Raw genomic sequence first — 26,681 nt, 5'->3', positions numbered from 1 at the left:
CCAGTCAAAAGTTTGGACACACCTACTCATTCAAGGGTTTTTCTTTAATTTTACTATTTTCTACATTGTAGAATAATAGTGAAGACATCAACACTATGAAATAACATGTGGAATCATGTAGTAACCAAAAAAGTGTCAAACAGATTCTTCAAAGTAGCCACCCTTTGTCTTGATGACAGCTTTGCTCACTCTTGGCATTCTCTCAACCAGCTTCATGAGGTAGTCACCGGGAATGCATTTCAATTAACAGGTGTGCCTTGTTAAAAGTTAATTTGTGGAATTTCTTTCCTTCTTAATGTGTTTGAGCCAATGAGTTGTGTTGTGACGAGGTAGGGATGGTATACAGAATATAACCCTGTTTGGTAAAAGACCAAGTCCATATGGCAAGAACTGCTCAAATAAGCAAAGAGAAACGACAGTCCATCATTACTTTAAGACATGAAGGTCAGTCAATCCAGAAAATGTCAAGAACTTTGGAAATTTCTTCAAGTGCAGTTGTAAAAACCATCAGTCGTTATGATGAAACTGGCTCTCATGAGGACCGCCACCTGAAAGGAAGACCCAGAGTTACCTCTGCCTCAGAGGATAAGTTCATTGGAGTTACCAGCCTTAGAAATTGCAGTCAAAATAAATGCTTCACAGAGATCAAGTAAAATACACATCTCAACATCAACTGTTCAGAGCAGACTGAGTGAATCAGGCCTTCATTGTTAAATTGCTGCAAAGAAACCACTACTAAAGGACGCCAATAAGAAGAGGAAACTTGCTTGGACCAAGAAACACGAGCAATGGGCATTAGACCGGTGGAAATCTGTCCTTTGGTCAGACGAGTCCAAATTTGTGATTTTTGGTTCCAACCACCGTGTCTTTGTGAGACGCAGAGTAGGTGAACGGATGATCTCTGCATGTGTAGTTCCCACCATGAAACATGGAGGAGGAGGTGTGATGGTGTGGGGGTGCTTTGCTGGTGACACTGTCGTGATTTATTTAGAAATCAAGGTAGACTTAACCAGCATGGCTACCACAGCATTCTGGAGCGATACGCCATCCCATCTGGTTTGGGCTTTTTCATTTTTTTTCAACAGGACAAACACCTCCAGGCAATGTAAGGGCTATTTGACCAAGAAGGAGAGTGATGGAGTGCTGCATCAGATGACCTGGCCTCCACAATCAACTGACCTCATCCCAATTGAGATGGTTTGGGACCTCAGAGTGAAGGAAAAACAGCCAAAAAGTGCTCAACATATGTGGGAACTCCATGACTTTTGGAAAAGCGTTCCAGGTGAAGCTGGTTGAGAGAATGCCAAGTGTGTGCAAAGCTGTCATCAAGGCAAAGGGTGGCTACTTTGAAGAATCTGTTTGACACTTTTTTGGTTACTACATGATTCCACATGTTATTTCATAGTTTTGATGTCTTCACTATTATTCTACAATGTAGAAAATAGTACAAATAAAGAAAAACCCTTGAATGAGTCAGTGTGTCCAAACTTTTGACTGGTATTGTATATAGTGTAACACATTTGAAATCACATACCTTAGGCTACAATAATTGTTAATGCATATGTATTTGATTATACTTAAGCAATAAGGCATGAGGCGGTGTGATACAGTATATTGCCAATATACCACGGCTAAGGGCTGTTCTTATGCACGACGCAACACGGAGTGCCAGGATACAGCCCTTAGCCGTGGTATATTGGTCGTATACCACAAACCGCCATGCTGCCTTATTGCTATTATAAACTGGTTAACAAGGTAATTAGAACAGTAAAATAAATGTTTTATCACACCTGTGGTATACAGTCTGAAATACCATGGCTTTCACCCAATCAGCATTCAGGGCTCAAACCACCCAGTTTATCAATAATTTTATAACACATCAATTCAATTAGACATGCATCCAAATGTATAATGGCTCTCACAGAGAATGATGGTTTGTATATTTCATTGTTTGAGAGTGAGAATAATTTGACATTGTATTGAACATCTTTCCTTACATCTTATTAATGCTAACGATTTGAAGGAAAATCTTAGCAGAACCATTGCTAGCTGTTTGTGACGATACAAAGGGCGGTGAATCGATCAAAGAACGCTTTGTTGTTATTCTTAGTACATTCAGCCCAGAGTCTTTGTAGCCCTCGGCTGTGTGGAGGACATTTTAAATGCCTCCTGGCATTTTGGTTGCTTCATCCTTTAAGTGCACCGTATATGCTCTTTGCAATTTAGAGAGAGAGACAGCAAGGAATGTACTATTAATAGCCCTTTTGTTGGAGCGAGAGATTGGGGGAAAGAGAGGGAGGGGATAGGAGAGAGAAAAAGAGATATGGTAAGATAGGGGAGTGGGCGGGAGAGAGACTCGAGCAGGAGAGGAGCGTGAGAGAAGGAGGAGGGGTACATTCTTTAAGGAATCTTTCACAGTGGACTTTCTGACACTCTTGTCCCAGTCCACTATCGCTTGATAATTAGGGAGGAGACTGAGACGGGCTACAGTAGATGTTTGCATTCATCCATTTCCAGGACTCCTTCTCCAAGGGGAAATAGAGGCGAGAGAGAGCATTCGTTGTCAGGCTCATGAATTCTTCCATGGCTGTATCGAGAGAAACTCTGTTTGCTGCAACCAGCTGGCAATTAATCACAGCTATACATTTGGGGGTGCTGTTATAGTCTATTCATACTCTACTTCCCCGTCTTAATTGCATTCCGTCTATGGTGGGTTGGGTTTCTGTGTCCTCTATGGGATTGCTTACTGTCATACAAGTATTATAATGTGCCATGACATTTAAGATGGCTACCTGTGACAGAAGTAGTCAGATCCAAATTCAGATTTTATATGAAACATAGTGTTTTAGTGCTGCACTGCTCGTGCTCGGCACTGTGCAATGGAACTGCAGGCCTATGTCTCTCTAATGTAGCTATTACAGTGGTTACTTTAATCCTGAATTGCAGTGCAGTGCTGTGCAGCTCTGCAGCTACGCACCGCGGCTAAAAGGAGAGACAGGAGAAAGAGGGTGTCAGTGAGAGACGGGGAGAGACAGGGAGACAAAGAGAGGAGAACGGAACAGAACAGAGAGAGACGGAGATAAGGAGAGTATTTGTATTTATTATGGATCCCCTACTCTTCCTGGGATTCAGCAAAATCAAGGCAGTTATATACAATTAAAAACATGACATTACATTTTTACAATATACTGTATCTACATGACAAAATCTGTGTACGTGTGTGTTTAGTTCGAATGTTGTTGTTGTGTGTGTGTGTATGCGTTTCTATGCCTGTGTCTCTTCACAGTCCCTGCTGTTCTATAAGGTGTATTTTTATCTTTTTTTTAATCAGATCTTACTGCTTGCATGAGTTACTTGATGTGGAATAGAGTTCCATGTAGTCATGGCTCTATGTAGTACTGTGTGCTTCCCATGTTCTGTTACGGACTTGGGGACTGTGAAGAGACCTCTGGTGGCATGTCTTGAGAGGTATGCATGGGTGTCTGAGCTGTGCGCTAGTAGTTTAAACAGACAGCTTGGTGCATTCAACAAGGCAATACTTCTCACAAGTACAAGTAGTGAGCGGCAGGTAGCCTAGTGGTTAGAGTGTTGGGCCAATAACTGAAAGGTAGCTGGTTCCAGTACATGAGCTGACAAGGTAAAAATCGGTCATTTTACCCCTGAACAAGGCAGTTAACCCACTGTTCCCCGGTAGGCTGTCTTTGTAAATAAGAATTTGTTCTTAACTGACTTGTCTAGTTAAATTGAAGAAATAAACTAGTGATGAAGTCAATCTCTCCTCTACTTTGAGCCAGGAGAGATTGACATGCATATTATTAATGTTAGCTCTCAGTGTACATTTAAGAGCCAGCCGTGCTGCCCTGTTCTGGGCTAATTGTAATTTCCCTAAGTGTCTCTTTGTGGCACCTGACCACCAGTGGAGGCTGCTGAGGGGAGGATGGCTCATAATAATGGCTGGAACGGCGCAAATGGAATGGTGCCATTTCGTTCCACTGTTTCCGCTCCAGCCATTACCATGAGCCCGTCCTCCCCAATTAAGGTGCCACCAACCTTCTGTGCTGACTACAGGACTGGACAGTAGTCCAGGTGCTACAAAACTAGAGCCTTGTCAGCCTGGTCTCATAGACTAGACGTAACATAGTAAATGTAAATCCGGGACACTGAAATTGTTATGATATGTTATGTTCGGTATGGTTACGTAAGACAATGGTTACTTAAGGCATGATGGATGGGTGGGTGTATAACGCGAACCTCTAGCAAACCCAAATGTTGCATGTTCGAATCTCATCACGGACAACTTTAATATTTTAGCAACTTTTCAACTACTTACTACTTTTGAGCTACTTTGGCAATGACTTAGCAAGTTAGCTAACCCTGCCATTAACCTTAATCCTTTAAACTAACTCCTAACCTTAACCCTAACTTTAATCCTAACCCTAACATTAGCCAGCTAGCTAACATTAGCTGCCTAGCCACCTAGCTAATGTTAGCCACAACAAATTGGAATTCGTAACATATCATACATTTTTCAGATTCATAACAAATAATACTTTTTCAAAATTTGTTTCATATTGTAGGTTTTGCAAATTCGTAACATATCATATGAATTGTAATTTCTAACATTATACATATCATCCAGAAATGAATACATACCATACGAAACTTAAAATATCATACAAAATGTAGTGCTTTATCATGAACAGACCTCTCCTGCATCAATATATTTTGACCATGACAGTTCACAATCCAGTGTTACTCCATAAAGTTTTATCTGCTCAACTTGCTCAATATACACATGTTTAATTGCAATATTTTGTTAGGGTTTAATGAATGATTTGTCCCAAATACAATGTTTTTAGTTTTTTTAAATATTTAGGACAAAATTATTTCTTGCACCCATTCTGAAACTGACTGCAGTTTTTTGTTAAGTGTTGCAGACATTTCACTTGCTGTGGTAACTGACAGGTATAGTTTTGAGTCATCGGCATACATAGACACACAGGCTTTACATAGAGATAGTGGCAGGTCATTGGTAAAGTTTGAAGAAAGAGAATGACCTAGTCAACTGCCCTGGGGAATGCCTGGCTCTACCAGGATTATGTTGGAGAGGCTTCCATTAAAGAACCCCCTCCGTGTTTTGTTAGACCATAGTAGGGGATGTAAAGCCATAACACATACGTTTTTCCAACAGCAGATTATTATTGATAATGTCAAAGGCTTCAGTGAAGTATAACAAAACAGCTCCCACAATCTTTTTATAATCAATTTCTCTCAGCCAATCATCAGTCATTTCTGTAAGTGCCATACGTGTTGAATTCCCTTCCCTATAAGTGGCTGTTTGAGCCAGAAAAGAAGAGTGCTTTGCTATTCTTAGCTAGCAGAATGACTTTTGCTTCCCTTCAGGCCTGAAGGCACTCACTTTCGTCTAGGCTTAGATTGAAGAGATGGCAAATAGGAGTGGCAATATCGTCCACTATCATCCTCATTAATTTTCTCCAAGTTGTCAGACCCAGGTGATTTGTCATTGTTGATAGACAGCAATCATTTTTTCACCTCTTCCACACTCACTTTACGGAATTCAAAATTACAATGCTTGTCTTTCGTAATTTGGTGCATGGATGTGTAGGTTCAGAATTTGTTATTGGCATATCATGCCTAAATTTTCTAATCTTGCCAATGAAAAAAAATTATTAAAGTAGTTGGCAGTATCAGTGGGTTTTGTGATGAATGAGCCATCTGATTTAATGAATGATGGAGCAGAGTTCACCTTTTTGCCCCAAATTTCATTTATGGTGCTCCAAAGCTTTTTAATATCATTCATTATATAATTTATTGTTGTTTCATAGTAAAATTTCTTCTTCTTTTTGTTCAGTTTAGTCACATGATTTCTCAATTTACAGTACGTTTGCCAATCGGCTGTGCAGCTAGACTTATGTGACATTCCTTTTGCCTCATCCCTCTCAACCATAACATTTTTCAATTCCTCATCAATCCACAAGGATTTAACCGTTTTTACAGTCATTTTCTTAATGGGTACAAGCTTATTAGTAACTGGAATAAGCAATTTCATAAATGTGTCAAGTTTAGCACATGGTTGCTCCTCATTACACACCACAGACCAGCACACATGATTTACATATTCAACATAGGAATCACTACAATACTTGTTGTATGACTTCTTATGCACTATATTAGTCCCAGCCTTTGGAACTTTGGTTTTCCTAGAATGGCTACTATATTACGATCACTACATCCGATGGATTTGGATACTGCTCTAGAGCAGATTTCTGCAGCATTAGTAAAGATGTGATCAATACATGTGGATGATTTCATTCCTGTGCTGTTTGTAAATACCCTGGTAGGTTGACTGATAGCCTGAACCAGGTTGCAGGCACTGGTTACAGTTTGAAGCTTTTTCTTGATGAGGGCAGCATGATGAAAGCCAGTCAATATTTAGGTCACCCAGAAAATATACCTCACCGTTGATATCACATACATTATCAAGCATTTCACACCTATTATCCAGATACTGACTGTTAACACTTGGAGTTCTATAGCAGCTTCCCACAAGAATGGGCTTTAGGTGAGGCAGGTGAACTTCAACAACGGAAATACTGTAGTTCGCAATCGTTAGCTAACATATTCCATTTGTCTTGTGTTAGCGAACGGTCTGAGAAGGCAATGTGCAGTGAACGTGAGTGTCTGTTTCGGGTCTAAACTGCCACTGCAATTAATCAAGTGGCCATGTAGGCTTTCTATTACATGTAGTAGGAATAGCTAAATTATTGCAGCTAAAATTTCACATTAAGCCTTACCAAAAATATCTGTTTGATGTTTCTCCGTAACATTTTGGAATGTTCATTCAAATCGTTCAACTGACATTGTTACTAAGTAACAATGTCGAACTGAAGCTGTGTTGAACTCAACTCTGTAGCCATATTACTTCAACAGCATTTGACATGAGATCCTTTCGAAGCGTTACAGGAATATCCCTCCGAACATAAACGGCAACACCTCCACCATTGGCATTCCTGTCTCTTCTGAAAACTGAATCATCAAAGGTATTATCTAATTGAGTTTCAGAGATTGTCAGTATATGAATTTGGTCTGTTACTAGCAAGTTATCGATTTCATGAACCTTGTTTCTTAGACTACATATGTTAATGTGGGCTATTTTTAGCACTTTTCTGGTATTCTTGATTGTTTTTATTGCTTTACTGGGAGACTTATCAGAGGTAGACATGACAGTGATATTTATGTTTGAGCTGATAGTGCAGAGTGAGCTGCACACAGTGTACTTCCTACTAGGGCCTCAGTGGTCACAATATAACTCAGGTTCACAGGCACCTGATTACAGCACACATTAGCTGTAGGATTGACAGATGCATTCCGTGGAGTTAGAGGGACATAAATTAGGTTACTTACATTATGATTGCAAACGCCCCTGGGACAATGTACATTTGCAGCGGCACTACTACAACAGTGACAGAATGGTAGGAATTATCTGAGCAGGACATGGGTCACTGTTAAGGCATTGTCTCAACGCAGCCTTGAAATGCGCGGACAGGGTGCAGGAGAGAAGATGATTTGGATGGACTCCATCATTACTGTAGAGCATATTCTGTTTCCAAAAGGTGTCAAAGTTATCTATAAAAGTTATACCAACAGAGCTACAGTAGTATTTTAACCAGGTGTGTAATGCCAGTAGACTGCTGAATCTTTCACACCGATGGCCCAGTGATGGTATCGGGCCTGAAATAACTGGCCACCTTTTGGAATCTTTCAGCACTAGGATCAGTTCTTTAAAAATCCATTAGGGCAGGGAGAGACAGGGAGAAACAGAGAAAAGAGCGGAGGGAGAGACAGGGAAACAAGGAGAGGAGGGCAGGGAGAGATAGAGAAAGGAGAGACAGATGGGCAGGGAGAGACAGGAAACAAGGAGAGAAGGGTAGGGAGAGACAGAGAAAGGAGGGCAGGGAGAGACTGGTGGGAGGGGAGCAGGGAAAGGTGTGGTGAAACAGCCTGTGCTCTCTGGCATCTCTCCCCAGGATAGGGGATCCCACGACTGGAGCAGGTGGCCACACGTGATTTGCCCTAGTGTCAGGAAGAATCATGCGTGTGTGTGCAGTGTGTGCAGGTGCATGTGTTTCTGTGTTTCTCTGTGTGTGTGCCAGTGGTAGAAGCACGACTGAGCAATCGCAAAGGCAGCCATTTTGCTCAGCAGCTCGTAATTAGGAATACAACGCTGTGCCTCTGAACCAACAGGAACCCATCTCTGTAGCTTGGACACTGTAACAAAGGGGACTTCTTTCTCACTCATATGTTTGCTCTCGGCTGCAGATTTTTATTTTATTTAGGCCAAATTAAGTTAAACTTCCTGCAATAGCAGGGCTGGTTATTAAATTATCCAACTTGAAAAGTTGGAGGTTAGTTGAAGTCACTCCAGCAGCAACCTCACAGCAATTGTTGGTTTAAAAACAGTGGTTGGGTAGAAATATAACTGTACTAAAATGTTCCCCCTCATGCTGATGGAGGCTTGCCTCCTCATTCAAGGTGAAAACTAAGCAGAACACATTACTGACCTCTAGAGGATTTTCTTTACACCGTGACATCTCCCTCATTCGCTCCTACATTTTCTCTTGCCTGCACGTGGACTGCAGATCACACCATCCACATTGGGTGGCTGAGGCAGTGTTGTGTAGCCTGTCCGTGTGTGATCTCCCACACATTACACACACACACACTTTGCCCTGTGAGGAGGTAACAAATAGTGAGAAGTAATTGAAGAGAGTTGTAGCAGAGGCATCGCAATGAGATTTCAATGTACATATTATGTATATAAACTTTTACATTTATATTAGCAATGGAATGTCAGGTGCCTAGACAGGGATCGGGGGCTTGGCAACGGACATTCTTGCTTCGCAGCTTAAATTTACCGCTCATGTCCCAGTTTAGCCACCAGCCAAGCCAGTAAGCATGCTTTTACCAAACTATTCAACTTTGCCAGCATTTTTTCAATTAAAGGGTTTATTTTTTCGTACATTTTATCGTCAAGACAACACAGTTACTGCTAGCTAGCTAGCTTTCTAAAGCTAACAACATTCTTCATCAAGTAACGTTAGCCTATTAAAAATGAACAATTAACCCTCTTATACGAATATAAAAGTACAGTAGGCCTATCTTACAACTTTAGCTTATCAAAGTTACCTTCAAACAAACCAGGCTTTTTTTTATCAGTATAATGCAAATCATTACATGTGGTAAAAGAAAGTTGCGACTGAAAACATTTGTAATTCACCGGGGAGTTGAGATCAGTAGGTGCAGTGCAGCCAAGCACCGTTGACCTTTTTTTTAAGCTAGTGCGACAATTTCAGAATGTAACAGGCTACTACTGCAATTTCAGGTGAAAACTCAATAAAACATTTCTTAAAAGGAATACATTTCAGCTGTTTTGCAAACCGTGCTCTGCTATTTAATTTTTGTTAGTTTAAGAGCATTTCGCTTGAAGAGACAATTCCTGTTCACATCTGAATGCTCGGAGGGGGGTACTCTCGGCCCGAGTCTCGCCTGTGACCTCTAGAAAGCGACGTTGGAGACGCGAACATTGCATTTCACAAGTTTACACTACAGTAAAAGGTCTCGAAACCTCTAAAGAGTCTATCGTTGTGTAAAACGCCCTATGCTCAGCCAGCCATTTGGCAGTGTCCCTCCCCTGGGAAAGTCAACCTGTCAGGCCCAACAGGAGAGCAAGAGAGAGCTAACTCCCACACAACAGCACACAGCATGATATGATAGGACAGCATGACGCCTGGCTGATGTTGATACTGTGGAAAATTCTCTATTTCACAAGACAATGAGGGCTGAGTGAACAACATTGGACAGCTGAGGAGACGATGATGTTTGGATGTAGGCTATTTGTATCGTCATTGTGTACTACACAGTACCAGCTGTGTCAGCTGATACAGGACTAATTTAAAGGCATAGTTCACCCAAACACAAAATGATACCTCAGGAGTTCAGACACCATGTAGCAGTATAACTTCAATTAAAGAAGACCAAGCTGTTTAGGTTTTATTCATCTGATACGGTATCAAGCTTAACAGATGCTGCATTTTCTAATTGTCATACATGTATTACGAGGCTATAAATACTGTAAATACTAACCTTTCATCCACAGAGACGTTTTAGAGAAAGAGCGAATCATCAGTTTAATCAGTCACTGACCTCACCTTGATCACGATCACTTCTCGTTGGGGTCAGGCTGTACAGTACTTTGCCTCACTGATGGGTGTTGCTTCGTTCCATCTTGTAAGATATTGATGTTGTATGGAGCCATTTCCAACATACCAACCAGAGAATGTCAGAGTCCTAAAATATCACGTGAGTTAATATTTCATAGCCATCTAGGTCCTTAGGCTTCTTCCCCTCCCCCCCTTCATATCCCACTTCTACAGTAGCTCCTGGCTCAGAGATGGGAGATTGTACAGAGAGCAGCGCAGAGGAAACCAAGAAGTCTCTCCCAATCCACTGAAGATAGATCATAGCAAGGTGTTCCACTTCCTCTTGCCTTTGCTAGTCTCAACTAATGCATGTTGATGATACAATTTACTTTCAACATGAAATGTTCATTAAAGGTTAACATTTAGGGATTGAATGGAGTTGGCCTGTGTGGTCAAGTGGTTAGTGCCACTGACCCCAGCACACATGTAAAGCAGAATACACTCTTAGTAATAAAAGTGCTATCTAGAACCTTTGGCTGTCCACATAGGAGAACCCTTTGAAGAACTATTTTTGGTTCCAGGTAGAACCCTTTTGGATTCCATGAAAAACCTTTGGAACACCAAATAGTTCTACCTGGAACCAAAACTGGTTCTACCTGGAACCAAAAAGGGTTATCCTATGGAGACAGTCGAATAACCATTTTTTTCTAAGAGTGTAGGCATGGGTTCGAATCCGATCCATGCCTTTCTGACTCACAATATCTCCTACCTTTCCTGTCTACTCTTCACTATCCTATCTCAATAAATATATAAGGCCCTGAAAAAATATGTAAATAAAAAAGGGATCGAGTGGAGGTGTTGTATTTATTTATATCATGTACGATTTCTTGATACTAGTGTATTTATTTCCATATTGATACATGAAACTTTGGTGCGTGATTTGACCAAATAATTTTGGGACAAATATAATTTGTTTAATCTACGACTGGAAAAATTCAGATTTAAAATGCATGATCAGGGAAATATCAAATTATACAACTCTAATGGCTATTTAGAATTCCTGTCCCAGCCAGACATTGAATCAATGTAGAGCACAAAATAGCCCCCAGTGTCTATGAGGGAGGGATATTTTCAGAATGTTTGACACTCTGGAACTGCCATAAATTGTGTATGCTGCTCTTTCATGAAGAGGACGAGGAGGAGTGTACCCTGGATGACGCTGTTCATCCTCTTCCACCATTAAACTAGCCTATAGAGGAGGGGGTAAAAACAGGGGGAAGAGGAGAAGAAGGGGCTAGGGGACTCCTCTTAAGCACCAGAATTATATTATAGTCATTTATTAGACACTCTTATCCAGAGCGACTTACAGGATAATTAGGGTTAAGCACCTTCCTCAAGGGGACATCGACAGATGTTTCACCCTAGTCATGTCAGGGATTCAAAAACACGACCTTTCGGTTATTAATCCAACACTCTTAACCGCTAGGCTACCTGCCGCCCCAAATACACACATGCCTGGATGTAGTGCACTCAGTCTCACATACTGCGCACACACACACACACACACACACACACACACACACACACTGTCTGGGGGTTACATAGGGAGTGGAGATATATAGAGATATTGAGGTAAACAGGGCTGCTGGTGCTCTTTTTGATTCATTATTTATCTGCCATCTAAGACAGTGATCCAGTAGTATCATGGCCTGAAAGAACACAGTGGAGGCTTGGATATTTGGAGGCTTGGATACAAGTTTTTAGTACCATTTCAAGGGTATGCAGTATAAAAAAATATATGAATCTGACGGTTCTTGCAAGTTATAAAATGCATTTGTTCCACAGAAGGGAGAACAAACGTGGACGGACTCTTGAGATGGGTAAAACACCATATATTGCTATTTAGAGTCTTGGATGGAAGGTATGCAGGTTAGTCTTCTAAATAGGGAGATGCAAGCCAAAATGACACAATAGTCTAAATACTGATATAGTTTCTTTCATCACAGGAAGCTAGCAACACACACCGAGACAGTGAAGCACTGCAACTATTGCAAAAGTGAGGCATACAATTGAAATGACACCATACCTCATTACACCATACCAACCTAAGGTGGGGTGTGTTCAGTCGGTGATGTGATAGAATACCTATTGCGACGGTACGGACAGGACAGGAGTTTCCGTGTGTTGTCGGGAACATGGAGACCGCAGCTTTTCAGCACCTACGTTACACCGTTCGATGCCAGGAAATGAATATCACGTTATCAACACCCCGCAGGCAGGCTCCAGCTGCAGTGTGGAACTAAAGTCCTCACCAGGGACACAAAGTGATTAGAGCAGAAATACTTTATAAGCCAATAAGAATCAGTGGGGGTAGTAGGAGCAGGGAGATGTGGGAATGCTTCATCTTTGTGTTGCAGTCTGAGAGATGACACCTTGCTGGATTTGACGGAGATCTGTATGTGACCGTAACGTTTCACTTTAATATGTTTACAGTATTTGCAAATACACTGTGTGCAGGATAATCCCTTCAATCATGTCTCTCTCTTTAACCACTTCCTATCTATCCAGTGTAGAGATAGTGTCAATGAGGGGAATGAGGCCATGAAGGTGAGGGTAGAGCTGAAAAATGGCATAGTGTGTGTATGACCAACAAGGCCTAAGTGTGTGTATGTGAAATATGATAGAGACCCAATGGCACCTGGCAGACAGACAGGTAGGTAAGTCACTTACAGGACTTTACTAGCACTGGGAAAAATGAGCCCCTCGCTGCACCAACACTGGCGTTTGGCAAAAGATCATCCCGACAAACAGAAAGACAGCCAGATAACGAAGAAATACAGATAGAGATAGATATTACCTTCAGAAGTATTCCTAGTATTGGAACTTTCACCAGTAATCCTGTAGTATTCTCAGTACCAGTATACAGTAAGTAGTGCAAGAAGCAATGCAATTAGCAATGCTACTGTAGTATTAGTAGTATTACTATAATCTTGCCAGACACAGTGCTGTCTGTCTAGAATGTGAAAGCAACACCAAGCGCCTGATGGACCACATGTGGATTTTATTTTCTCTCAGGGAAATTGGCCAGATGAATTGTAATCGTGTAGTTGTTGTTATATCAGAACACATCTGTACCGCCTATTGACCTCCCAAAATGTTACTGCCCTGCCGTCTGTCCACACTAGGCTACGTGCTAGGGTTCATTCTGAATTAAGACATTGCCTGGCCATGGACAGGATCTAAACCCATTCTAATAGGATATGGTAGCAGCTCCACATGGATATGCATCTTATTCTGCTGAAGGACAAGGTACCAGTTGTTTTTTTCTAACCTTTTTAGCTGTAATATTTTGTAATATTAAGGATTAATGACATGGAAACCCAGTGTTATTATGAGTAATACTGGGCAGATTACTGTGTGATGTACAATGAACTCATGAGTATTATCTAAATATAAAACTAAATAGGGGTAGCTAGTGCTACAGATTTCATTTTGGGTTGGCTTTGGTTAATTAAGACCAAGTTGAGAGGAACCGTTTTTTGAAAGACAATTTCCTGTATTGATTACATGTAGGCCTATTCACATTAGGTAGTATTAATTGAGTGTTGGTTGACAGTTTTTGTCATATCAATTCACTTTATCTTCTAAAAAAAATTGCATAAATATGTATGAGTCGATGAAGAAATGCACTACATCGTGTGGATGTTGTCCAAAAACCTGAAATGACCCTACCATGATCATGTACATGTATTTCCACACAGCTTTAATTTGGTTGAAAAGGGTGGAACGCTCATGCAATAACTGCTGTATAGTGACTACCTCTCACCTAGCCCTCACGGCTTTTGTTTCAGGGCAGAAGATCACAACCAAAATGGAGTCTGTATAGCTACTTGAATCCATCCAACCTGTGTCTAGTAAACCACAGTATTGCAGGTCCATTTGAATTATAGAATGGAAGATACTGTAGATGGAGGAATGAGCGAGAGTGAGAATGTGACGCCAGAGGTATTGAAAGAAATCACACTACCTGTGACCATAGACTGTGTTACCCGCGTGGTGAGGAATGTTGATTAGAAATAGTGGGTGGTGGATGACATCTCTCCTCTCTACAGGGTTGTTGGCGTATTTTTTATTTCTCTATGTCTGCGATGGAGAGGAATTTGATCATCCGCCTTCTAAGGATGAGTCTCCTGTGCACCATATTTGTAATCAATCTTCCCTGTTTATATTGAATATTTGGGTTTATTAAATCAGAATGTGAATGGAATAGTCTTGTCACAGAATGACTGGACATGTGTTGCTAAATTGCAGTGGTTCGTTGGTCTTAAGACTGTATGAGATTTGACTTTCTCATCCCGGTAGTTGGCCTAGACATGCAGAACCCCCTCCATTCCATTGTATTAGTGAGCTGGAAACAATCCAGACATTTCAATTAAGTCTGCAATCTTTAGTCACTAGTGTTCATCTATGAGAGTGATCCCCAGGGCTTATATCCCTGATCTGCTACACGTTGCATAATCTCCGTAATGGGGTAGAATCCACACAGCAACACACTGGCCAAACACCTCCTTGTCCCTGATGAGTTAGGACTGTCTAAATATAACAGCGAGGGTCACACTGGAACCTGGCAGTTTTTGCACATCAAATTACGGTGCATGGCCCAAGGTTTCTGTCCCCTGTGGTTTGCCCAACAAACTGCAATCACATACATTTTGTAACTGAAACTAAACAAGGAGCATCTCCCTCCAAAACAATAACCAAATGGTCACATGAAACTTAAAGCTGCCAGGTAATTTGAGTGGTTAGGGGTTAGTTACTGGGTTAAGGTGAGGTGTTAGGGGTTAGTTACTGGGTTAATGTGAGGTGTTAGGGGTTAGTTACTGGGTTAAGGTGAGGTATTAGGGGTTAGTTACTGGGTTAAGGTGAGGTGTTAGGGGTTAGTTACTGGGTTAAGGTGAGGTGTTAGGGGTTAGTTACTGGGTTAATGTGAGGTGTTAGGGGTTAGTTACTGGGTTAAGGTGAGGTGTTAGGGGTTAGTTACTGGGTTAAGGTGAGGTGTTAGGGGTTAGTTACTGGGTTTAGGTGAGGTGTTAGGGGTTAGTTACTGGGTTAAGGTGAGGTGTTAGGGGTTAGTTACTGAGTTAAGGTGAGGTGTTAGGGGTTAGTTACTGGGTTAAGGTGAGGTGTTAGGGGTTAGTTACTGGGTTAAGGTGAGGTGTTAGGGGTTAGTTACTGGATTAAGGTGAGGTGTTAGGGGTTAGTTACTGGGTTAAGGTGAGGTGTTAGGGGTTAGTTACTGGGTTAAGGTGAGGTGTTAGGGGTTAGTTACTGGGTTAAGGTGAGGTGTTAGGGGTTAGTTACTGGGTTAAGGTGAGGTGTTAGGGGTTAGTTACTGGGTTAAGGTGAGGTGTTAGGGGTTAGTTACTGGGTTAAGGTGAGGTGTTAGGGGTTAGTTACTGGGTTAAGGTGAGGTGCTAGGGGTTAGTTACTGGGTTAAGGTGAGGTGTTAGGGGTTAGTTACTGGGTTAAGGTGAGGTGTTAGGGGTTAGTTACTGGGTTAAGGTGAGGTGTTAGGGGTTAGTTACTGGGTTTAGGTGAGGTGTTAGGGGTTAGTTACTGGGTTAAGGTGAGGTGTTAGGGGTTAGTTACTGAGTTAAGGTGAGGTGTTAGGGGTTAGTTACTGGGTTAAGGTGAGGTGTTAGGGGTTAGTTACTGGGTTAAGGTGAGGTGCTAGGGGTTAGTTACTGGGTTAAGGTGAGGTGTTAGGGGTTAGTTACTGGGTTAAGGTGAGGTGTTAGGGGTTAGTTACTGGGTTAAGGTGAGGTGCTAGGGGTTAGTTACTGGGTTAAGGTGAGGTGTTAGGGGTTAGTTACTGGGTTAAGGTGAGGTGTTAGGGGTTAGTTACTGGGTTAAGGTGAGGTGCTAGGGGTTAGTTACTGGGTTAAGGTGAGGTGTTAGGGGTTAGTTACTGGGTTAAGGTGAGGTGTTAGGGGTTAGTTACTGGGTTAAGGTGAGGTGCTAGGGGTTAGTTACTGGGTTAAGGTGAGGTGTTAGGAGTTAGTAAGTGGGTTTGGGTGAAGAGATAGAAGTTAGTACGTATTAACAAAAATAGGGCTAGATAGGAAAAACTAAAACACACCAAAACTAAAGGTACGGCTGGATTCGACCAATGCAACTTGCAGATTGTGAGCTCAGGGTATTTGCATGCACTGCCATCCCCCAACATACCTAATTCCACGTCACATTGTCTTTTCACTCAATCTGCACTTTCATCCCACTGACCACAGTGGTCAAATACCGCTAGCAAACAAATGCTCTATTAGCAAGAGAACAGGCTGCTTATTATTATCTCACAATGATCCTGGACAATTTCTCTTATGGGTGGAAATGCATTCGGATTGCCTGAAGGCCTCACTCTGACCTCTGACCTCTGACCTCACTCGGACCCAGAGCTGTTCACCTCTGAAGGGGGCAGGACCTACGACAGCCCTCCTACCCTCCTGGCCCTAGCCAAACATTTCTCCCGTGTTTGAAGTCGCCACTGAGATAGGTGTCTTCTGAGCTATAGGATTACTTGACTGATAAAACTAGGGGCATAGTATTACACACGTAGATTGGAATAACCAGAGGAGCGTTCTACCTGACGTACACTTTGAAATCCTTCCGGGCCTAATGGATGAGCGTATTATGGAACGTTTAGATAGAATGTCTAGATCATGTGTTCTGGATGATGAGACACGCGCCTCAATGACATATCATGTTCAACCTGACTGTCTGCTGAACCCCCAAAAAACTGTTTGTGGATACTGTATACCCCGAGCGAAGTTTCCTGCAACTCTGGACCTATCAACATTCATGAATGGAAAGCTGATTGATTTCACCTTCCCATTTCAACTAGATTTCTTTAACATTTTCCATGTCATGCTACATGCATGATCGGCGTAGGCAATTAGGCATGCAGTGTGCTGGCAGACACATAGAGTATAAGCAGCCCCAGCATATTCATTACACGCATGGGTGAGTGAAAAAGTGCTACGTAAACAGTGTCCATGTTCACAGTTAAGGGGATAGTGTCACTGAGAGGGGGATCAGATGAGCAACACTGGGATCATGATACCAGGGAGAGAGTGACACTGCAGTAGCTAGAGACCTGCGAACAGGAAAAGAGTGGCACTTTTTTTTATTTTACCCAGTAAGCTGAATAAGAACACATTCTCATTTACAGCAACAACCTGGGGAACAATTACAGGGAAGTGGATGAATGAGCCAATTGAAAGCTGGGGATGACTACTGTAGGTGGCCAAGATTGTATGAGGGCCAGAATGGGAATTTAGACAGGACTCCAGGGTTAACACCCCTACTTTTACAATAAGTGCTATGGGATCTTTAGTTAACACTTAGAGTCATAACACCCATTTAACAGCACCCTACACAGGGCAATGTCCCCAATCACTGGCCTGGGCCATTAGGATATTTTTTTTATAACTAGAAGAAATAGTGCTTAATACTGGCCCTTCAACATCACTTCTAGCAGCATCTGGTCTCCCATTCAGGGATGACCAGAACCAACCCTGCTTAGCTTCAATGAGAAGGCAGCAGTGGTATGCTGCTGCAGTAGCTAAAGACCAGGGAGAGAGTGGCACTCTGACACTGTAGTAGCTAGCTGCTGTATGCTGCCTCCCTGATCATCTCCCTTCTGTCCCCTTCTTTCACTCTGCCCTCTCTTTCTAGTTCCCTCTCACCCCCTCTTTTTTACCTCTTTCCCTCTCGCTCTGTCTCTCTCACTCTTTCCTTCTCTCTCCCCCTCTCGCTTTCTCTATCTCACAGTCACAAATCACTATGCTGGTAATGCATTGATTAGACTCAGACAAGTGTTTCTCACTCACTCCGTCTCCTCTGTTTATGTGTGCAGTGTTTAACTGGCAGCCGCTGCTTCAACAGCCCGCCTGCCTGCCTCAATGACATAGTAAAAACACATCCCTGTGGAAAAGCGTGATGCCTCAGCACTGCGTGCGTGCGTGCGTGCGTGCGTGCGTGCGTGCGTGCGTGCGTGCGTGCGTGCGGAGGGCATGGAGAAAGCCCAAGAGGGATTGGCGGGCCTTGAAGGTTTGCTTGACCTTGGGAACCACTCTCCACTCCTCTATTCCCGCAGTTTTCAAGGAGACAGAAATCCCAGGCTGGACCAAGCTGACAGGTAGACTAGATGGGGGAATCTATTCCGACTATATGGATAATCGGCTCTCTGTGTAACACAATAGCCTTGTGGTGTTGCCAAGTTGGCCGTCCTTCTCACTTGATTAACTTTCATTGGAAGCTTTTTTCTTTCCTTCTAAGGAATCAGCAATTCAGCATGGAGATGGATGTAGCCGTGCTGTAGATTTCATGTCCTTTCTCCTTTGGCTCGCTGCAGAGCGTTGTGACAGAGCAGCCGTTTTGTTAATTTGACAAAGCCTTGCTCGCTGGCATGCAATGTGGACGTGCTAAAATGAAATCAAAGTTTATTGGTCGCGTACACAGTTTAGCAGATGTTATAGCGGGTGCAGCAAAATGCTTATTTTACTAGCTCCTAACAATGCAGTATAATGTCAAACAAGTACACAAATAATACAAAATAAAAATAAACAACAAGAAATCAAGAAATGAACTAATTCAAATAACCACCCAAATATCAATGTAACAGTAATCCAATTAACACCCCAAAAAGCAATGTAACAGTAATCCAATGAACAATCCAAATAGCATTGTAACAGTAATCCAATTAACAACCCAAACAGCACTGTAACAGTAATCCAATTAACAACCCAAATAGCACTGTAACAGTAATCCAATTAACAACCAAAATAGCACTGTAACAGTAATCCAATTAACAACCCAAACAGCACTGTAACAGTAATCCAATTAACAACCCAAATAGCACTGTAACCGTAATCCAATTAACAACCCAAATAGCACTGTAACAGTAATCCAATTAACAACCCAAATAGCACTGTAACAGTAATCCAAATGCAATCTATAAGTATATACACCAGATTCATTTACACAATATACTGTATACTAAGAATGATATGTACAACAGTAGATAGAGTGAGCTATGTCAAGAAGTAAAATATGAATATATTAGAATGAGCTATGTCAAGAATACAGTATTTAAATACAGGAGTACAAAACCCCATCGCAAAATGGATCGAATTTTAGGAAATTAGCTTCCTAAGGGGCAGCAGTCTCTAAGGTGCAGGTTAGAGTACCGGGTGGTAGCTGGCTAGTGACAGTGTCTGAGGTTCAGGGCAGGGTACTGGGCAGAGGGTGGCTAGTGGTGACTGTTTAACAGTCTGATGGCCCGGAGATAGAAGCTGTTTATCAGTCTCTCAGTTCCATCTTTGATGCACCTGTGCTGTCTCCGCCTTCTAGATGGTAGCGGGGTGAACAGGCCTTGGCTCAAGTGTCTAAATTCCTTGATGTTCTTCTTGGCCTCCTGTGACACCGGATGTTGTAGGTGTCCTGGAGGGCAGGCAGCGTGCCCCTGTTGATGCGTTGGGCTAACCGCACTACCCACTGGAGAGTCCTGCGGTTGCGGGCGGTGCAATTGCCGCACCATGTGGTAATATAGCCCAACAGGATGCTCTTGATGGTGCATCTGTAGAAGTTTGTGAGGGTCTTAGGGGCCAAGCCAAATTTCTTCAGCCTCCTGAGAAGCTTTTGACCATCTCCACTGCAGCCCGTCAAAGTGGATGGGGGCATACTCTCTCTGCTGTCTTTTGTAGTCCAAGATCAGCTCCTTCGTTTTATTGACGTTTAGGGTGAGGTTATTGTTGTTGTTGTTGGTAATCAGGCCTACCATTGTTGTGCCATCAGAAAGGAGGGGGCTGAGCACACACTCCTGTGGAGCACCCATGTTGAGGATCAGTGTGGTGGAGGAGTTGTTGCCTACCTTCACCACCTGAGGTTGGCCCGTCAGGAAGTCTAGGACCCAGTTGTACAAGGAGGGGTTCAGACACAGGGACCTGAACTTAGTGATGAACTTGAAAGGCTGAACTGTAGTCAATGAATAGCATTCTTACGTATTTCTTATTGTCCAGGTGGGGGGCAGTGTGCAGTGCAATGGTGATTGCGGTGTCCGTGGATCTGTTGGGGCAGTATTCAAATTGTAGTGCGTCTAGGGTGTCAGGTAACTGGAGGGGATATGATCCTAACTAGCATCTCAAAGTACTTCATGATTTTCTTGGCTACAGGAACAATGGAAGACATTTCGAAGCAAGTGGGGACAACAGACGGGGATAGGGAGAGATTGAATATGTCCATAAACACTCCAGCAAGCCAGTCTGCACATGCTCTGAGGATGCAGATTGGGATGCCGTTGGGGCCGGAAGCCTTGCGAGGGATAACCAGCTGCAAAGTATTTCCCACGTCGGCCACATGAGATCGGGAGCACACAGTCCTCGTGAACGGCGGGGGGGCCACGTCGGTGCCACCGTGTTGTTTTCTTCGAAGGGGGCGAAGAAGGTGTTTAGCCGAGAGCCTGGTTAAGTCCGTCAGTGTCCACAACGTTGATGGCTTTCCCTTTATAATCCGTGATTGTCTGGAGTCCCTGCCACATGCATCTCGTGTCTGAGTCATTGAATTACAACTCCACTTTGTCCCTGTAATGTAATTTTGCCTCTTTGATTGCCCTATGGAGGTCATAGCTTGTCTGTTTGTACACGGCCATGTTCCCAGTCACCTTGCAGTGGTTAAATAAGGTGGTTCACGCTTTCAGTTTTGCACCAATGCTGCCATCTATCCACGTCGTCACTTTAGGAACAACATCCTCTATGCACTTCCTGATGAACCCAGTCACAGAGTAAGTGCATGAATCGATACTATTCCCAGAGTTGACCCAGAACATTTCCCAGCCCGCATGATCAAAACAATCTTGAAGCACTGGATTGGATTGGTCAGAACAACATTGAACAGTCCTTACCACGGGTGCTTCCTACTTAAGTTTCTGCCTATAAGTGGGGAGGAGCAGAATGGAGGCGTGAACCGATTCGAAGACGGAAGAGTAACAATGGTCAAGCGTGTTCTCTTCGCGTGTAGCACAGGAGATATGTTGATCGAATTTCGGGAGCGTTTTCCTCAGATTTCCTTTATTAAAGTCCCCAGCTACAATAAATGCTGCCTCAGGATATGCGGTTTTCCAGTTTGCACAAAGTCCAGTCTAGTTCCTTGAGAGCCATCGTGATGTCGGCTTGGGGGCAAAAGGCCTTGAGTTCAGCAGTCTCAACAGCAGTCTCAATGTCAACAGTGAAGAGGCGACTGGGATGCTGGCCTTCTAGGCAGAATTGCAAAGAAAAGCCATATCTCAGACTGGCCAATAAAAATAAAAGATTAATATAGGCAAAAGAACACAGACACTGGACAGAGGAAGGGTTTTCTAATTATCAATTAGACTTTTAAAATGATAAACTTGGATTAGCTAACACAACGTGCTATTGGAACACAGGAGTGATGGTTGCTGATAATGGGCCTCTGTATGCCTATGTAGATATTCCATAAAACAATCAGCAGTTTCCAGCTACAATACTCATTTACAAGATTAACAATGTCTACACTGTATTTCTGATCAATTTGATGTTATTTTAATGGACAAAAAAATGTGCTTTTCTTTCAAAAACAAGGACATTTCTAAGTGACCCCAAACTTTTGAACGGAAGGTGTGTGTGTGTGTGTGTGTGTGTGTGTGTGTGTGTGTGTGTGTGTGTGTGTGTGTGTGTGCAGAGATGGGGGATAGAGTCCTCAGGTACACAATGGAAGAGTATGGAGGGTGTATGACAGGAAGATCTAATCCTTAGAGTGATGTTGGACTGGATATGGGCCCCTGAGGTGTTATGGCATCTGCTTACTCTGCAGGAGCTGTGGTAAGTTCAGGATCTACCGTCCCTTGCCGCGTCAGACTGATCTCTGATGGCTCCACAACAGTGGGGAATATACTAGGGCTCCCTAGCTACCTTCAGTATCACAATACCCCACTGACTGAGGAGGACAAAGTGGGGGTGACCCCCGCAACATTCACACCACTACAGTAAGTGTGTGTGTGTGTGTGTGTGTGTGTGTGTGTGTGTGTGTGTGTGTGTGTGTGTGTGTTCACTTGTGCACGTGTGTGCGTGCGTGTGTGTGTGTGCGTACGTGAGTGTGTGTGTGGGTGTCCGTAATGGAGTCTCTAGTTTCGGATTGGGTGTATGATTACCAGATGAGAGGCTTTACTAGAGCCCAAGACAGTCCGATATCCTGATTGTCGTGCTGTATGAGCAGAGGTAGGGAGAAGGAGCACGGGAGCACAGATATCTGGAGAGGAGAGAGAGAGAGAGAGAGAGAGAGAGAGAGAGCGGTCAAAAGAACTTCAGGCTCAGACCTGGGGACGCTGGTGAGTGCTCCGGACGTCTGTACACAGTTAGCTTCAAACGTGTTAATGGTGTGTGTGTTCCTCTTTACCTGTGGTGTTAATGGGGATGGAGTTAGTAGTGGGATGGGGTCCTGTTACCTGATTTGGTAACACTTTTTATAGTGATTTTTACACATAGTGTTTTACACATGATGCATACTTGTGACCAGCAAGGCTTGTTTTGAGAGCAAAAACCTTTTAATTCTAATCAAGGATTGAATGGTGTTTGATTTAGTGTTTTGTGTGCTTTTGGTTTGGAAAAGTCATGAAACTGCATCTGAGATTAAGGTGGTCTGGACCCCCATAATCCACACAGACAGACATGCACGCTAACACACACATGTCCATAGGGAATATCTGACATGTCTCTGAGCTTTCATATCTTCAGAATTTTCTCTATAATGTTTTGTAGCGCAAGCTATTCACCTCGGTCTATTATTCTCTCTGATCCCTTTTCATCAAAGTGAAAATAGCTACTCTGAACAATAGGAAATTAATTTACAAATACAGTTAAGGTCTGCCGTAGGCCATCCGCGGTACTATATACATGTAAATGGTAGCTTTTTGGTATGTTTTCAACAGTAACATACAGTATATTCAAAATGAGTAGATTCACACTAACTTCAGAAAACACTCATAAAATTCAAGGTATATTTTATTTAAAAAAATATATATTTCACCTTTATTTAACCAGGTAGGCTAGTTGAGAACAAGTTCTCATTTACAACTGCGACCTGGCCAAGATAAAGCAAAGCAGTGCAACATAAACAACACAGAGTTACACATGGAATAAGCAAACATACAGTCAATAATACAACAGGAAAAAGTCTATATACAGTGTGTGCAAATGAGGTAGGATAAGGGAGGTAAGGCAATAAATACGCCATAGTGGCGAAATAATTACAATATAGCAGTTAAACACTGGAGTGATAGATGTGCAGAAGATGAGTGTGCAAGTAGAGATACTGGGGTGCAAAGGAGCAAAATAAATTCTTGCAAACTTGCTGACCCCTAAGAAATGTGGAAATGTGGAAACGATATGACCTCAAATTTCATCAAGATCAATGTGATATCAAGTGCAGTTTATAACCTGCTGCCAAAGCCTGCAGTGCTACTGCATCTGTAAGTGAGCCAAGAGGTTCTCTCTGCATGTGCAAGGCCCTAGGTGTCAAGTAGAGACAGCGGTCGCAATTTAAAAGCTTGAGTAAGGATATGTTTACCTGTCTAAACCTGACAAGTGGAAAGATAAATGTCCTAACACTACTAATCCATCCCAAGTTGCTTTTCTGTCATGTTCGATTGATATGAAAAATAATCAAGACTATGTAAATGTACCATCCAGGTAAAACTCTGATGATCAAAATACATGTTGTTTTTTGAGTTGTGAGTCATTTATGACTGAAGTGCGATGGAGAGCTGATCTCCTGTTTTAGGAGATTGAGCTGAGAGATGACGATACAAAGTGATGTCTTGTTTACGGTCACACACAAACAGAGCCAGAGGATGGAAACTAAGCAGACTTTTATTTAATTTTTTTCAGATTACAAGGAGATGGCATCTTAAATCAGACCACCCTGTTGAATGCACCTGTCTGAATGCTCTTCGGGAATAAGGAGACAGTGGCAGGATCATCAGACTGGTTGTGGCGTCGCCCCAGTCCCATCTCACTGAGGAACAGAGGAGTGCCCTGAGAAACGCACAGTGATGGAGGTGCCACTGGTGAACTTTGAGAACATGGATGATATCGGCATCAACATGGGCGACCCCAGTGACTCGGGCTACCCCACTTCACCCACCTCAGAGGCGGTGCCTGATCAAAACCTAGTCACCAATCGTGTGACGTCACCAAATTCGGCACAGCACCGTGGGCACCAGATCAGGCCTGAGGGGTTTTCTCCCTCTACACCACCTACACTGACTGCTAAAGGACAATCTAGCTGCAACAGTCTGCTGTCCAACTCCAAACTCCTGATGAACAGTGAGGGCTCGCCGATTGACAGCATCTTCAATCAGCTGGTTCAGGAGTGCCGTGACAACGAAGAAGACCTGTTTGGGGAGAAGCTGGAAGTGAAGGACGGGAATCAGAAAGTGGTCATCAATATTTCAGGCATGATGTTTGAGACACAACTCAAAACTTTATCACAGTTTCCAGACACCCTGCTAGGAGACCCCGCAAAAAGGATGTACTACTTCGACCCAATGAAGAACGAGTACTTTTTCGACAGGAATCGTCCAAGCTTCGATGGGATCTTGTACTTCTATCAGTCTGGGGGCAAAATTCGAAGACCGGCCAATGTCCCCTTAGAGATTTTCGCAAAAGAGATTGTTTTCTACAAATTAGGAAAAGAAGCTATGGAACAGTTCCGTGAAATTGAGGGGTTCATAACAGAACCCGAGCCGCTGTTGCCCACCAATGAGGTCCATAAGCAGTTTTGGCTCCTTTTTGAGTATCCAGAGAGTTCCAGTGCAGCTAGGTCAGTGGCCCTGGTGTCTGTCTTTGTCATTGTCATCTCCATCTTCATTTTCTGCCTGGAAACTCTTCCAGAGTTCCGTGATGACGTAGACTTTATCACCACCTTTTCCCTGGGTCTCAATGGAACCCAGGAAGGACCTGCTTCAGTCCAAAACAACTTATTTGCCTATTTCACAGACCCCTTTTTCATTGTGGAAACTATCTGCATAATTTGGTTCTGCTTTGAGCTTGGTGTACGCTTTGTGGTCTGCCCGAGCAAAAGTGACTTCTTCCATAACATTATGAACACCATTGACATTGTCTCTATAATCCCCTATTTTGTAACCATGGTGACAGAGCTGTGGACCACGCCAGATGAAGACATCAACTCCAGCCAGAACATGTCACTGGCCATCTTACGCATCATCCGTCTAGTGCGAGTCTTCCGAATCTTCAAGCTCTCGCGACACTCCAAGGGGCTTCAGATCCTGGGCCAAACCCTGAAAGCTAGTATGAGGGAGCTCGGTCTGCTGATCTTCTTCCTCTTTATTGGAGTCATACTTTTCTCCAGTGCCATCTATTTTGCTGAGGTGGACGAGCCCCACACACAGTTTGTCAGTATCCCTGACGGGTTCTGGTGGGCTGTGGTGACAATGACCACTGTGGGATACGGGGACATGTGTCCTACTACTCTGGGAGGCAAAATGGTGGGGACTCTCTGCGCCATTGCCGGCGTGTTGACCATCGCCTTACCCGTCCCTGTTATCGTCTCCAACTTTAACTATTTTTACCACCGGGAGACAGAGCAAGCAGAGAAACAAGTGATTGATGATGCGACAGAGGCTGCTCAGAAAGTATCCGACGCAAACAGATATGAGTATGGTAGTACAACCTCTCCTAACATGAGCAAAATCAATGGTAGCGCACAGGATGACAAGAATGACATGTAATGTGTTTATCATTGAAGTTATTATAACTAAGGGCATGACAAACTAAGAAATCAAACATCTAATTACTGAAATGCACTGATATAATTTTTGTTTCTGTATTTTATATTCTATTCATAGCAGCGTTTGTGCACATAGTAAAGTATTAATCTCTCACAATATTCAAAATAAGAAGATAATATTAGTTATCAGCCTGGCTGATCTGCATGTGGATGTGTCAAAATGCAATTAAGATTATATATAAACAGTTACAGCATAAAACATTTACAGTTTGCACTAGACAGATCTTGAGTATATGTGGCATTATAAGCTTACAAATCCTGCAGTTGTATTTGGCATGACGTGATACATTAGCATCAGGCAATTGTGTTCATTAAATTGTTTTCATGAAAAACATCAATTACACTGTGAACTACATTTCATTTTCAAAGACATGAGCAAGAAAAACACCCTTGGATCAGGGCTCATGTTACACCACATGTTCACGGTATACTTTCATGGTATACACCAGTAAGTGCAAAACATGCTGTCGGCAACTCTAGTTTTTGACACTATTATGCTGCAGTAGTTTTATCACACTAGCAATCTAATAACGCAGTAGTTTTATCACACAATCTATGTAGACACTAACTAGACCCTTTAGG

At 42.8% G+C, this 26,681-nt stretch overlaps 1 protein-coding gene across 1 annotated transcript; it reads left to right on the top strand.

Moving 5' to 3' along the window:
- Positions 1-24,192: 24,192 nt before the first annotated feature.
- Positions 24,193-26,040, top strand: LOC106582604 (potassium voltage-gated channel subfamily A member 10-like). Its single transcript, XM_014165835.2, has one exon. It carries the CDS (start codon positions 24,343-24,345, stop codon positions 26,038-26,040), a length of 1,698 nt encoding a protein of 565 aa, XP_014021310.2. The 5' UTR covers positions 24,193-24,342.
- Positions 26,041-26,681: the final 641 nt, after the last annotated feature.

Source organism: Salmo salar, chromosome ssa22, assembly GCF_905237065.1.
Source record: "Salmo salar chromosome ssa22, Ssal_v3.1, whole genome shotgun sequence".
NCBI lineage: Eukaryota > Metazoa > Chordata > Actinopteri > Salmoniformes > Salmonidae > Salmo > Salmo salar.
This window is presented reverse-complemented; position numbering and strand designations above follow the sequence as displayed.